General features: G+C 36.0%; 1 protein-coding gene across 1 annotated transcript; it reads right to left on the minus strand.

Moving 5' to 3' along the window:
- Window positions 1-29: 29 nt before the first annotated feature.
- ttc38 (tetratricopeptide repeat domain 38) lies at window positions 30-15791 on the minus strand. Its single transcript, XM_051870804.1, has 14 exons — window positions 15463-15791; window positions 14823-14900; window positions 14653-14734; window positions 13517-13688; window positions 12630-12803; window positions 12212-12287; window positions 11658-11777; window positions 11506-11565; window positions 11379-11417; window positions 8932-9013; window positions 5010-5175; window positions 3147-3306; window positions 2992-3065; window positions 30-460 (listed from the first exon to the last, which is right to left on the minus strand). Exons 1-14 carry the CDS (start codon window positions 15490-15492, stop codon window positions 373-375), a joined length of 1401 nt encoding a protein of 466 aa, XP_051726764.1. The 5' UTR covers window positions 15493-15791; the 3' UTR covers window positions 30-372.

Below are 15791 nucleotides of genomic sequence, written 5' to 3' on the forward strand. Positions count from 1 at the left end.
TCATTACAAATTCAAAAAGTCTGGGGGGATATTTGTAAGTTCATTTTTAATGCACACAGCATTGAATAATCTTGGTCATTTGTTGCATGCCTAGAGAGAAAATACTACTCGGACTTGAATAACATGTAATGCAAAATATCTTTGAGAGGCATTTCTTCCATTTAATTTATGTCTTGCAATGTAGGAGGAAGGAAGAGACTAGACTAACAGACATTGTTGGAGGAGTGAACCCATTAAACAGAAGACTTTTCAGTACAAACTGTACGCAGGGCTCTCTGATCTGATGTCTGTAGTTAAATGAGTTAGGAAAGCAGCCTGTGATTAAACCAAAGGAGAACCGGTTGTTAGCCGCGTAGGGAATAGGGTCTGAATTTAAACATGTAAGGAGTGGGCTCTCTGGATCAGACGCTCTGTGAGCAGGGAGTTTGGCCGCACTGCGTCTCTTTCGGTCAGCATGCATCTAGGGACAAAAACACACAACACCTGTTTCCTTAGAAAGAGTCCAAGAAAATCCCTGCAGGACAACACTGCTGTCTAAATGAGGCATTTTAAAAATATTCGCATGCACTTCATTTTATGTGCAACCTGTGTAGAACAGGTGGGAGTTTGAAATTTGGAAGAATTTCGATTTATGAGCATTGCATACTAATGAAATGCAATATGTAAATTTCTGTTTGAAACTGAATTACACAGAAATAACTGGCATCCGTGGACAGTTTGGTTATAATTAGCACATCAGTTGACATGACAGTTCATCTTTAATGGGAACCCTGTGGCCTTGTATAGTTGTTTTACTGATTTCTGTATGAAAATATGCTGCCAACTGTGCACTCCAGTCTGTCGTGTGCCTTTGTTCACAACCAGTTCATTGAATGCCGAGAATTCTTTTTTTTTTTTTTTTTTGAAAGGTATTTGGCCATGGCTTTTGATGTATAATTTTATTCAGTTAACAAAAGTTGTTTATCAGCTTGGAAAGACATCTGTGTTTATAATACAGATTAGTTGATAGTGACTAGAAGACAAAATATTAATCAGTAAAATCTAAAAGGCTGACCCCTAAAAGATCTCTGGGTCACGATGAAGTGAGAAACCTGCGCTTAAAGGAACATTCCCGATTAAATACTTAAAAACTTAAATTCTATCAAGTGTAGCTACTAGGGATGGTAAGATTCACCGATTCGCATCGGTATAAAAGTTAACGATGCAATGCATTGATTAAAAAAAGTGTGCATCGGACACAAGTTGGCATTTGTATCGAGATGCATCGTAAAAAGCAATTTATTTATATATAATTATTATTAGATGCGCTATACTTTCATTATTTAAAAAGTGACAAATAATTGTGACCAATATTTTATATGTAGATTGATTTCTCTTCTCTAAACTTTCTCAAGCGCTTTCTCTCATCACCACTACTGCTAAGTGAATATGACGTATCACAACACTACGTAGACCAACCATGTCCTGAGAGTCACATAGAATATAGATTAACATGGCACTACTACAAAGGCCTGTTTGTGAAAGGGCCATGCATTAGAAGTGAGAAGGCACCCAAGTTTATTTATGATTTGCTATCTGTCTGAACCAAAGAAATACTTTCTGTTCCATATTTAGGGCCCTATAATTTCCGCTGATGCAGAAAACATGGACAGAATTGCAGAATCCATTCATAAAAACAGAATTTACTGTATAACGCGGAATGGCTCAGATGCGGGAATACCTTTACTACACATACTAAAGCACGCGTCACGCTCGTGGTGTTTTTTTTCCAGCGTCTGCCATCTGACTATATGACCACATGAACACACAAACTTCATCTCCAGAGCTGCTCTGAGAGTCACTTCATGAGCATTTTCCGTTTAATTTGAGAAAAACTATTGTCATATCATATACACACAGAAATGCGTCACCCATCAAAATAAAAGCTTGGTTTAGCTTGTGACAGAAACATAGCCCTATTACTATTGTAGTGTTATGTACCAGCATACTATTGTTTTAGTATTGTACGGTATAATTTATGTCATAATGTAATACTACTACTACTACTAGGCCTACTAATAATAATACAATAATTATCAAGACTTTATTTTTGAAGGAATAATCACACAATTTTTCATCCATGTTTTAATTTTAACAGTAAACCTGTTGTGCAGCACTTATAATAAATTAATGTTTTATGCCTTCATTTGATTACCAGAAAAATTAAAATACACAGCACAGAATTTCTGGGGGGAAAAAAAATCATAGGGCCCTATTATTGTAAACAAATTGAATTGCATAGCATCGTATTTTTTTCCATTGCCTGTTATTGCATTGAATCGCATTGTGTTAAATCAAATCGAAATCAGATTGTACTGCATCGTAATAGGGGTGAATCGCAAGGCATCGCATCGGTAGCTGCTTCTTATGTATCTTTAATGTATCGTATTGTTGGCTATGCATCGAGATATGTATCGCATTGGCCTCAGTTATAGGGATGTACATCCCTAGTAGCTACAGCCACCGAAAATAATGTGAATTTGTCTCACCCACAAAAAAAACAAAAAACAAAAACAAAAAACAAATGCATAAACAGTTCACTCAAACAAAAAAAACATAAGTTTATTTTATTTTCATTTAGCAAAGTGAAATAAAATCTATCTATCTATCTATCTATCTATCTATCTATGTATCTATCTATCATGTCAAATAGCATTATCAGGGTCATACTAATTAAAACAAATCTTAAAGATTTCACATCTCTTATCATTTCAAAATGTTAAACATCTTCTAGATTCTGCCAGGGGTATGAAAACTTAACATGCTTTCAATGGAAGTTAACAGAGCAAATTAAGGTAATGTGGTAACTGTCAGCATGCATACTACTCTGTCTATAGAGCTTACATTGTAAGCCAAACAAGGCCTTTAAATTGCAGCATAAAAGCACAAAAGACAACAAATGAGCTATTTGAAAACCATTTTCCACTTAGAAGGTTATAACACAACGTTTACCTGGCAAATCGTTGGTGTTCTTTGTCTCCCGACTTCATGGCAGCATGAATAAGGAGCTGATTGAAAACATCTCTCTGCGGAAGAACAAAAAAAGAGGTTGTTTAGAGTGGAAACACTGCTTATCTAATACATACTGCAGTGAAGTGTTGAAAGACCTGTGCGTCACTGCCCCCTATCTCTACAAAGCGGTCTCTTATGGGTTTAAGCAGCTCCACGGCCTGGCTGTAGTTTCCCTGGTCATACTCCAGCAGAGCCTGACACATGGGCAGCCCCACACGCTGAGCTATCTGGAGCTGATGGTTTTCTGCTGGGTCTCTGAAGGAGAAAAACAGAGGCATCTGACTAATGCTATAATGGACATTTCTGTCATAATTTATTCATTCTTATGTCACTCCATATACAACAAATATGACTTTTTTTTTGGAGATTGCCAGCCCCTCTCATCACTATGTTTTACTAAAGAGGGAAAACAGCAGTGTGAACATTATTCAAAACATCTTATTTTGTGTTCTATAAAGTAAGAAAATTATATTGTTTCACATCAAATGTTTGGAAGCTTTCTTCCTTACTTAGACCAGGGGAAACCATCCTACATTTAATCTTACGATCATTTCTCAAATGTGTGTACGAGTGATTCAGAGAATGAACGCATGCACAAAAAACTCGTGTAAGCCTCTCTTCCGGATATGAAATCTATAAATCACAAATGATCTTAAAATTGCACGCAGCTGAATGGTTTCAGATTTCTGCCTTGAAAACGGCGCCTAATTAATGTAATTAACATATAAAAGAGCACCAGTCAACGTCCAAATCCTTTACTTGAGAATGGCGAGTGGCAAGGATTGCTTAGATTTCCAAATACCTGCAGTTCTCTGCCACAAGGAAAAGTGTGTACACCTGCTTAGAGCCTTGAATAGTGCTAAGCTTTTTTCCATGTCAAAGACCGTTTTTATAAATATGAACGTTGGCATGGATTTTAGCGTATGCACAGATTTGATCTTTGACTATGTGTATGCTAAAATCCACGCCAATGTTCATATTTATAAAAACAGTCAGTCTTTGACATGGAAAAGTGCTTAGAGCTACGTCAGGTTCTAAGCCGGAACATTTTATAAATGAGGTCCCTAGGGGTTTTCAAACTAGGGGAATACAAGAGAGTGCTAGGGGGTCCACAAAAAGGTTAAAGATAAGAAAAAAAGAATAAAAAGTTATGTATTTATTTAGAAATTATATACATATTAATACTGTTTTATTCTGCTTTTTTAAACACTGCTCAGATAGTCATTGATAGCCATAGTTTTGTTTTGTTTGGTGTTTCTATTCAGGTTTTATCCATCTAACAGTACTCTAATTGTGAGTAGAAATAAAAGTGTCGACATAATAGAAACAAAATATTTTCCAAATAATATTTTACACATACTTATAATATTTTGATTTTTCACAGTATACATTTATGCAATCCCTTTTATATTTTAGATGGTCCATGGAATCAAAAAGTTTGAAAACCCCTGGTTTAGACAACCAATTCAGCTAAGTTTTTTTTTCTTCTTTTTTGTGTAAAATAGTTACCAAAAGTCTAAAGTGGATAACGAAATGAGTGGATAACGAAAAACATTCTGCTCTTTGAGAAAACACTGCTTTCTTTGAACAGATGCTGTGCTGAAAATACAACTCCCAGTGGGTTCCTCTCCATCATGTTATCTTATAAAACACAGCATGCTGACAAGAAATGTATTTTTGTGCTAGGATATACTTCCAATACACTTTGTTCCTTCTGTAGAACCTTTACCAGACGTTTGTTTTGGCCGTAATGACTAATTGGAATAAATATGCATGCAGCGCATCAGCCTTGAGGATGCCAGTCTTCCCCAGAGCAGGGAAATTTCTAAGAAATCTCATACAGAGCCTGAAGACACGCCACATTTGTCCACAACTCAGCCTCCACAAACTCCCACCCCTGAGCAGAACCTGGTTGTAATGTAATCTCTTGAGTGGGTTATGTAATACATGTGGCTCACTTAGCTAGTTCCTGCAGACTCTCCAGCAGGCGCTGAGTGGTGGCAGTCTCCTTGCTACCCAGGGAAACCATGAGGAAGTGCAGGTCATTGAAAAGTAATGTGTGGTCCTCTGTGTGTGGCTGGGTCACCTGCAGCAGCTCTCGGTAGTGGTCCTTCACGCTCACACCTGACATATTTTATACACACACAAACACACAGTTGCACTACATTTCAGCCTAAAAACATGCATTTTATTCATTAACTAAACATATGCGGTTTCACATCCCACTATCTCTGCTCATCTGTGTTTCTGAACCATGCCTACAGGCAGCGACACCAGCCAGACAGCAAGGGACGGTTCACTAGCCCCTGCCAGCATCCCTCCAGCCGTCCCTTCCGGCCATGCTAGACTTCACAGTCCGTGAATTTTCATTCATACACATGTGAATATGGGAGAGCAAAAGTTCATGTTTGAATACCAAAGTTCAAGTGAACTCTGTCCTGTGAGTTAGCATACTACAAAAACATTTGAGCTCATAAGATGAATTCACAGAAGACATAAACTTAAAATCTCCATGGTTTGCAGGGTTTCAAGTCATTTTGTAAGCTTGCATGCTTTAGAACAGACTTCAGAGGCTTCTAAACAAACATTATTACCTACTATAATCATGTTTGATTTCAAAAAAGGGCAAATTAGCATGAGACCGCAATCCCATAAAAGTGCTAATGGGAGTGGGAACGGAGACACAGCAATGTGCGCAAAATGGGTTAGAACATGCTTTTTTTGGGCAGTGTTAAATAATGGCGCAAATACCAGTAAATTGATTTCCGCAAACCTTGGTAAATTACATTGCATAATTTATTTAAATACTCCCAACCTATAAATTTTGTGTCTAAAAGGGAAACTCCTACAAATGCATAATGCAACAAGGTCAGCCGTGCAACTGTCCATGACTTTTCATTGCTAATGTTTCAGTAAATGTCTTTAGTAAACCCTGACAGTAGTTTTATAATGCCAAAAAGGGTTTTTGCTAATGCAAGCTGGCCCTATGTGACTAGTTAATATTTCTATAGAGCTGTTTTAAAATTATATAAACTGTGAAAAGCATTATTAAAGCTGACTATAGTTTTCAGCAGACTTTAAACATATCCTTGGAAATAGATCATGACACCTTCAACTGTGCCCATAAATAGGCTAAATAAAATGGAGCAGGAACAGGTTTTTTGTAACGTTAGTAATTTTTCAAACCACCTCACCCTAAGATCAAGCCCGGAAAGGTTGAACTCCTCTTTATCTTCTATTTATCTTCTCTGTGGAATGTCACAAGTCCTCGTGTCCCAGAGGATAAAATATCTCCTAGATAACCAACTGAACGCCATAGATTGCACTGTAACCATCTCCTCCTGTTATTACATGTTCCACAAGGAAACATGAAGAGAAACATGTTTCGTCAAGCCTTTCCAAGGCACTTGACTGCAAAACTAATTTTCTTAATCAGTACCTTTGTCTTGTTTCCCTATAAACTTAAGACCAAAATTGTGTAATATAATACAACTTTTTCGGTTTTCAGAGAACACAAATTTTTTTTTTCTTAAAAGGCTAATTGTTCTTTCTACTTGTTTTAAGCATATAATAATTTAGGACATTTTTTTTCAAAATATAAATTATAAACAGTTTATTATATCTCTATATTATAAATATATATATACACACACACACAGGTGCATCTCAATAAATTAGAATGCCGTGGAAAAGTTCATTTATTTCAGTAATTCAACTCAAATTGTGGAACTCGTGTATTAAATAAATTCAATGCACACAGACTGAAGTACTTTAAGTCTTTGGTTCTTTTAATTGTGATGATTTTGGCTCACATTTAACAAAAACCCACCAATTCACTATCTCAAAAAATTAGAATACTTCATAAGATCAATAATAATAAAAAAAAAAAGGATATTTTAAACAGAAATGTCAGGCTCCTGAAAAAGTATGTTCATTTCTATGCACTCAATACTTGGTTGGGCCTCCTTTTGCATGAATTACTGCATCAATGCGGCGTGGCATGGAGGCAATCAGCCTGTGGCACTGCTGAGGTGTAATGGAAGCCCAGGTTGCTTTGATAGTGGCCTTCAGGTCATCTGCATTGTTGGGTCTGGTATCTCTCATCTTCCTCTTGACAATACCCCATAGATTCTCTATAGGGTTCAGGTCAGGTGAGTTTCCTGGCCAATCAAGCACAGTAACACCATAGTCATTGAACCAGCTTTTGGTACCTTTGGCAGTGTGGGCAGGTGCCAAATCCTGCTGGAAAATGAAATCAGCATCTCCATAAAGCTTGTCAGCAGAAGGAAGCATGAAGTGCTCTAAAATTTCCTGGTAGATGGCTGCGTTGACTGTGGACTTCAGAAAACACAGTGGACCAACACCAGCAGATGACATGGCAGCCCAAATCATCATTGACTGTGGAAACTTCACACTGGACTTCAAGCAACATGGTTTCTGTGCCTCTCTACTCTTCCTCCAGACTCTGGGACCTTGATTTCCAAATGAAATGCAAAATTTACTTTCATCTGAAAAGAGGACTTTGGACCACTGAGCAACAGTCCAGTTCTTTTACTCCTTAGCCCAGGTAAGACGCTTCTGATGTTGTCTTTGGTTCAGAAGTGGCTTGGTACGTGGAATGTGACAGTTTTAGCCCATTTCCTGAAGACGTCTGTGTGCGGTGGCTCTTGATGAACTGACTCCAGCTTCAGTCCACTCCTTTTGAAGCTCTCCTAAGTTCTTAAATCGGCTTCGCCTGACAATCTTCTCAAGGCTGCGGTCATTCCTTTCACTTGTACACCTTTTCCTACCACACTTTTTCCTTCCAGTCAACTTTCCATGAATATGCTTTGGCACAGCACTCTGCGAACAGCCATCTCTTTCAGCAATGACCCTCTGTGGCTTACTCTCATTGTAAAGGGTCTTGATGATCGTCTTCTGGACAACTGTCAAGTCAGCAGACTTCCCCATGACTGCTGTTGGGATTACTGACCTAAACCCAGTATTTATACCCTGAGAATGGTTATTTAATAGAACTTGAAATTAAATATTCTAATAATTTGAGATACTGATTTTTTGATTTTGATGAGCAGCAAGCTGTAATCATCAAAATGGAAACAAAAAAGTCTGGAAATATTTTACTTTATGTATAATAAATCTAGAATATATTTAAGTTTTACTTTTTTTAATTAAATTACAGAAAAAAAAATAACTTTTTCATGATATTCTAATTTATTGAGATGCACCTGTATATATATAATATATATATATATATATTAAATCTGATTTGATTAGGAAACAATACCGAATTCCAATTCTGTTTAGCAGTTCTGTTACATACAGTACAAGCCATGACCAAATTTGGTAACACTTTATTTATATAGAGTATCCTTGTTACACGTTACATGTTGTTACTATAGTAATTATTATAAATTGTGCATAACTACATGCAACTAACCCTAAACCAAACCTTAATCTAAACCCTAATCTAACCCTAACTCTATAGTATTTAAATGCTACTCTCAGTATTTAAATGTTACTTACACTGACACCTTAAAACAGTGTTAACCCCAAACTTTAAACCCAAGCCATCTGCCATTTTTACCAGTCAAGTTCTTCACCCAAAATACACTCATTTTCGAGGTTCAGAAACTTGCCTAACACCAGTCGGATGATCTTCACACCAAATCAGGGCTTTTCACCTCAGCAAATTCACGTTATATTCCAGCAGACTTCCGACCTGCCTTGATTAAACTGTCAAAAGCAAATGTGTTCAGCATGCACAAGCTGTTTTGATGAATAGCAGAAATGGACCCAACAGAAACATTTCTCTGCCCTTGCTCATAGATGACAAGGTTTTATTGTTTTCAATCTCTATTTTAAGACTGAATGATATCTCACCCTCCAGCTCTAGTCTGTAGAGCAATGAACAAGCGTCAACAGTGTCCAGCATGGCTCCAGATTTCACACAGCGCCGAGAAACCTGGAGAAAGGTTTTAAATGTCACATCACTGGTAATTTCAATTCCACATCTAGGTAACAATTTGTCAAAACTTTCATTAACATTGTTACATTATATAATGAGTTTGACAGGTCATGAAACTAATCCATATACACCACATGACTAAAAAAGCATATGGATGCTCCTTTCTAATCAACCAGTTTGACAATTTCAGCTACGTCAATTACTGACAAAATCAAGCATATGGCTGTGCAATCATCAACATTTTAAGAAAATTGGGTGCATTTATTCTGTTTTAGCATGGTTGGCACAAAGAGAGGTCCAAAACTAAAGGTTTTACTAGAAGAACTTGACTGAAATGCACAAAGCCCAGACCTTAACGCTACTGGGATGAATTTAAAGGGGCCATGACATGGATTTTTTTTTTTTTTTCAATTATTTTAATATGTTCCTTCAGGTTCACATATAATAATAATGTTTGCACAAACAACAAACAAATATATATGTGGAAAAACAATTATTTTCTACCTTCATTCTGAACCTCTGTCTGAAATGACCTGTTTTTAAGGGACGGCTCCTTTAAGGCTTGTCAGTAAACGGACACTGTTATGATTGGCTAATGTTTGTTTTGAAAACATTATCCATATAAAACTGTCATTTACAGACAAAGCATTATTAAATCATTTATTTATGGTTTGATGCAGCTGCAGTCAGATACAGTTGGCTGCTTCATCTTTCAACAGATGAAGTTTCTTTGCGAACTCTCCATTACACCGTACCTTACTGACAAAACAAACAGCTCCGAACAAACATATAATCATTCAACACAACTCTTTTGAAGGATCCTATTGGGATCCTTTTGAAATCTGTACGGAGACTCAAATAAGCAGTTTAAAGAGGACGTGTCAAAGCGAACATTCTGCCATTTGTCCTGTCAACAGACTCAAGTGCGTGGAGCATGTCAGAAACTTAACGCACATCTGTATACTGTATCCAATGTAGACAGTGACAGTGATTATAATGTGTTCTATTTTCTTTTGACGAAACACTCCCATCCAGTGTAGGCAAATGTCAGCCTTTAAGCAACTGAATGCCAGCAGGCGGGGCCTATGGTGCGATGATGTATAACCATTAATCAGTGTCTTGCTCAGGAGGCAGGCATATGCAAATGTATTTGCCCATGTGATGTCACAGGTCACCCAATATCAGAACGAGCTGTTTTTGGAGCTTGATTAAATAAACGCTTTGTTTATAATGAGGAGGACGTTTAAGCTATGAAACTTGCAGGATGTCTTAATGGTACAAAGACCTCTTATATGTCAAAAGATCAAGGCAAATTTGATTTCTCATGTCATGACCTCATTAAACGCAGAATGTTAGCCAATGCCCATCGTCACTACCTAACATCCAAGCTCTTGTGCCTTAAATGGAAGTGAATCTCAGCATCCAAATTCCAATTTCTAACAGAAAGCCTTTCCAGAATTGTGGAAGATGATATAAAAGCAAAGAGAGGCCCAACTCCATATTAATATTAAACTTTCAACAAGCACAGATGTGTTCTGGTGTTACAAACCTCTAGCCATGTAGATTTATAACATGAATATACTCTACATTAACTACTGGTCTTTATGTAAATGAGATTTTAAGTTATGTAATCTTTGTTAATAGCATTGGAAGTTATTACAGAGTGTTATGTACATTTTTAAAAAAACTTTCTAAAGCATTTTACTTAAGAGTGTCTTCACTGTGCCTTCACGGAGACTAAAGGCACCTGCTGAGATAAATGTAAAAATATTTTATTGTCACTTCAACCTCTTTCTATTCAAGATAAAGATTTTTCAATATAAGTTATTGAATAAGTGCATCTATTTTAACTTTAGTTTGACAGCTTTCAATATTCTGATATCCAAATACTGATGGTCTGTTGACAGTGTGTACCTGCGGTAAATGAATGAATGATTCATATAAATTCAAGAGAGTGTAGTCTAAAGATTTTGCCCTGGAAACAACTTGGCTTGACACCCATATGCTCCTGTCTAAATCAATTCAACTTTCACCAGCCTGAATCCGTCACATTCCATATGGAACACAAGACAGGATTTCTCCCCTGGTGTGACTAATTACATTCACCACACATCTACAAGATTTAAGTACTGTGGCAGTACCACAGGTGGTATCAGATGGCAGTATCTTGGATATATACTGAATATTTTACCATATTCTTGCACTATGATTTTTACATGGTACTCCAAAGCACTTTTAAAGAATACCATGCTACTACCATGATACATAGAAAAAAAAAACATGGTATTACAATGCAAACCACAGTAGTACCATGCCACTTCTTTAATGTCAGACAGTGTCATAAGCACATCAGTGCACTGACCTGCTCATCAAAAATCTTCAAAGCAGCTTCATAATTCCCCTGTGGAAGAAAGAAAAAAAAAAAATCCATGAAAAAAATTGATAAAAGTAACTTGTGTTCTTGATGTAACTATGTTGCCTCCCTTTACCTTCTCAATGTTATATAGAGCCCAGTGCCAGTAATTATGGCACGCCAACATGTCGCACACCTTTAGGGGAAAAAAAAAGACATCATATGACCTAAATATTTTACAATACACAATGTGCTACACATGTTCTATACAATCTTTCTGAGACTGACCACCCAGTCTTTCTCTGTAGAGGCCATGAACTTTAGGCCCTTGTCCACCTCTGCCTTCATCTCATGGACATGAGCCACAGCATGGACACTCCAACCATCCTGAGGGGTCAGAGCCAGGCCCTGCAAGAATAATGCATTGTAATAATGATGCTTTCAGTTAATAAGGAATTATGATTAAAAACAGCATTTTATATAACAGAAAAATAGTTCAATATTTAATATTTTTAAACATTTTTTTTTTTTTTAATAAAAACAAACATAAAAAAATTTAATAAATTTCTGTGTGGGGAACTTTAAAATATTCAATATCCAGTACACTGGACATGTGGATATTATTCTGTTTATTTCCACCAGTTTTGCAAGACAAGAAAAACACATTTACCGTGTCTGCTGCATTAAATACAGGTTTATCACATAAAATATTAATATAATTATAATTAATAATGCATGTTTAATAGACTAATTAGTCATTTTTTGTACATAATAGTGCCATAACATTGGATAGCAATACTAATGAATAATATGAATTATATATGCAATTAAACAAATACTACCTCTTTTGCCATTTTTTCAGCTTCATCATAGAAATGAGTCTCAAGTAGCCCAAAGGAATACATCCCTTTAAGATAACTGGAAAACACATCCAATGAAGACATTTTACTTGGAATTAATTAGTTAAACATTTAATTTGATTCATTTTATTTCAGGACACTTCTAAAATTATTTTTGTCATGTGGACCAAATTGGGTTTTGAAAGATATCTTAGATATGAATATCTGAACCTGGTAAAATGAAAAATAAATAAATAAATACATACATACATACATACATATATATAATGTGAAAAATAAAATAAGTGTTTAAGCAAAAATGAGAAATAAAATTTAAAATAATTATTTTGCCATCACATGGTAAAATTATTTTAAGCTAGCATTCAGATCAGATTGGCATCGGTGGAGCACAAGAACCTGCCTGTAGAACGGCATATGTGGTTTCCAATGGGGAAGCACTCTGGCCACCGAGTCCCTCATCTGAATCTGTTCACCCAGGTAGAAGAATCCATCATGGGCAAACTTCAGTGCCAGCATGTCTGTGGGGTGTTCTGCCAGAATACCCTCCCAAACATCACAGGCCTTGTGCAGGGCTCTGAAACACAACAGTCAAAGTACTTCATTCATAAAAAAAAAAAATAAAAAAAATCATTTAACATTTACATAGTACAGCAGTGTTATTTTATTGTTATTTATCTACTATTATAGTATTTAGCTTTAGTAATTTTTGTATTTTTTTTTTTTTTTTTTTAACTTTCTTATTTAAGTTATTTCAAGGCAACATTTCTAATTAAGTTTTTTACAGAAAACAGTTTTAGTTTATCATAACAACATTGTATTATAGTCATAGGTATTTTGTGAAGATTCTTTTCAGATTAGAAATGTTGTGTTTTACCAATTAAAGTTTACCAAATGTATTAGTCACCTCTGAACCCTCTTTTAAAAGTGATCTTTTCACAGAATTCTATTGGTTTTACTAAAGCAAATTCTTTAGAGCTGAGAACATAAATGATTGGGAAACTTCTTTAAAAAGGCTGCTTTTTTCAAGAACTTTAATCAAGCTAAAACTTAGTTTCATATGACAGTCACACTCTTTACAGCCCAAGGATACATTAGAGGGAACATGAATCTTAAAAGAACAAATTCACAACTGCTTGTTGGCCAAAGGCAACCTTGCTTAAAATGAATCAGAAAAGAAGAAGAAGAAGAAGAAGAAGAAGAAAAAAAAATCACTTAGATGTGAAACATTCCTAATATCATCAGCTGAATGATCTTGTGCAGCTCTTATTCAATTTAATGTGAACTCACCCTTTAGAGAAGAGCTCCATGGCTTTCACATGGTTTCTCTCTCTGGACGTGAGCTCCTGAGAGTTAGCCAGCTCCACAGTCTTTCTCACAGCGCTGGCCAATCTCTCATCCCGCAAGACTGAACTTCCTGTGCCCACCAACTCCAGCCCAGTAGAAATCACATGACCCATAACTACAGCACAGTGGAGACACTAATGAGGACCTGAAGTGGTTTATCTTGTGATAATGACCAGCTGATTGTACATTATACACAGCTTACCAAATAAATAAATGGACATTATTGATTTTGAGATTAAATTATGAAATGTGAGAAGACATGTAAGCTTGTTTCCACCACAGAATAAAAAAAAGGTAACTACAACTTTTTATCTCACAGTTCTGACTTTTTTTCCTCACAATTGCTAGTTTATTTCTTGTAATTCAGACTTTACAACTAGCAATTGCAAGTTTATATCTCACAATTTTGAGAAAAAAGTCAGAAATGTGATATATAAACTTGCAATTCTGACATTATTTCTCACAATTCCAAGTTTATAACTTTTATAACTTTTTTTCCTTATAAGAGTTTATATCTCGCAATTCAGACTTTATAACTTACAATTGCGAGTTTATATCTCACAATTCTGAGGAAAAAGTCAGTCTTTGTTTCTCGCAATTCCAAGTTTACAACTCACAATTCTGACATTATTTCTTGCAATTCTCAATTTATAACTCACAATTCTTACTTTCTTTTCTCGCAATTGCAAGTTTGACTTCTTTTCTCGCAATTCCAAGTTTAGATATAAACTCAGAATTGAGAGTTATAAACTCGGAATTGAGAGTTATAAACTCAGAATTGCCAGACAATAAAGTCAGAATTGAGAGACAAAGTTGGAATTCCGAGAGGAAAAAAAAAGGCAGGATTGTGAGATAAAAAGTTGCAATTATCTTTTTATATTTTTATTCCATGGTGGAAAGATTCCATAGAAGACAGACACTGTGGAGTGACATTTAAAAACAAATAAATATGTGATAGCAGAATACAAGAATTTACCAATAAAGAATCAAGTGTTCCAGAAGACATTTAATACTTACAACCTTTTTTACAGTGACTTTTCACATGACAGACTACAATGTCCAGTGTTGCAATCACGTACCAAAGTCCGGGTCTGCTGCTTTGACAGCTGTAATGCAGCCTTCTATTCCTCCCAGTGTCTCATCATTACGCCAGGTCACATACTGATTACCAGAGACAGTAATATTCAGGTTAGTTATATGCAGAAGGAAAAGCACATTTATCAAGATTAGTATAGATTTATGAATGTACCTGAGACAGTATAGCATCATACAGTTTACAGGCCTCATTACTGCTGGTGGACAGAGGCAGACCCTCTGATTTCCAGGCCTAAAACATGCACAACAGAGATGATATAGGTAGTGTAATTGAAATTTGTTGGCCAAATAAGATTGCTTGAATAATTAGTTTTGTGCCGCCAAAGCAATATTCAATACAATACCTAATGCAATATGCTGTGCAGAACATTATGTAGATCAATTACATTCATTTACTTCTTGTAAACAAGGAGAAATGAATCTGTTATGATATAGAAACTGCTGACAAATCGCAAATTGAAACCTATTTTCATGATCAACGGATCACTGTCAACGCAGTGCTGTTGTTTGTGTTGTTTAAGTAGGATATTGTTTGCAAAGTTTTTGTCCTGCCTGTAACATGCACTGCAGGCATGTGAAGTAACATTTCGTTATACTGTGTAGTTGTTTAATGAAGCAAAGTAAAAACAACTCAATCATAATCCCCAGGTCAAAAGGTTTCAACTTCAATAGTGACATTTCTCAAGAGAGGTTTACAGTTCGCTGTTGCGTTTTTATCTCGAGAAACCCATAAAAAGTTACTCATGATAACTCGAAAAACGGTTATATGCACTATATTGAAGCTCCAAACTTACCTTGCAATCTCTGAAACTAGCGGCGTTCATTCTCAATGACAGTAGCTTCTAACAAGCGATGACCGATTCGTAAAGGACCTTAGGAGTCGGATCTTACGATGTATCGATTGAACCGGATGACAAAACTAAATGATTCGTAAACGAATCGATCAGAATCTGTCCGAGCGTTTCTTGAATTATTGGATAAACAGATTTCTTTTTCAAACACGACTCCGACTCGCAATGTTAACAATATTTCCAGCCAAGATACACAAATGAAAATGTTCTATAAGTTCTACATCGTATGTAAAATCTATAGGTACTAAAATGTTCTATATGTTCTAAATCGC

The sequence above is a fragment of the Ctenopharyngodon idella genome, chromosome 18 (assembly GCF_019924925.1).
Source record: "Ctenopharyngodon idella isolate HZGC_01 chromosome 18, HZGC01, whole genome shotgun sequence".
NCBI lineage: Eukaryota > Metazoa > Chordata > Actinopteri > Cypriniformes > Xenocyprididae > Ctenopharyngodon > Ctenopharyngodon idella.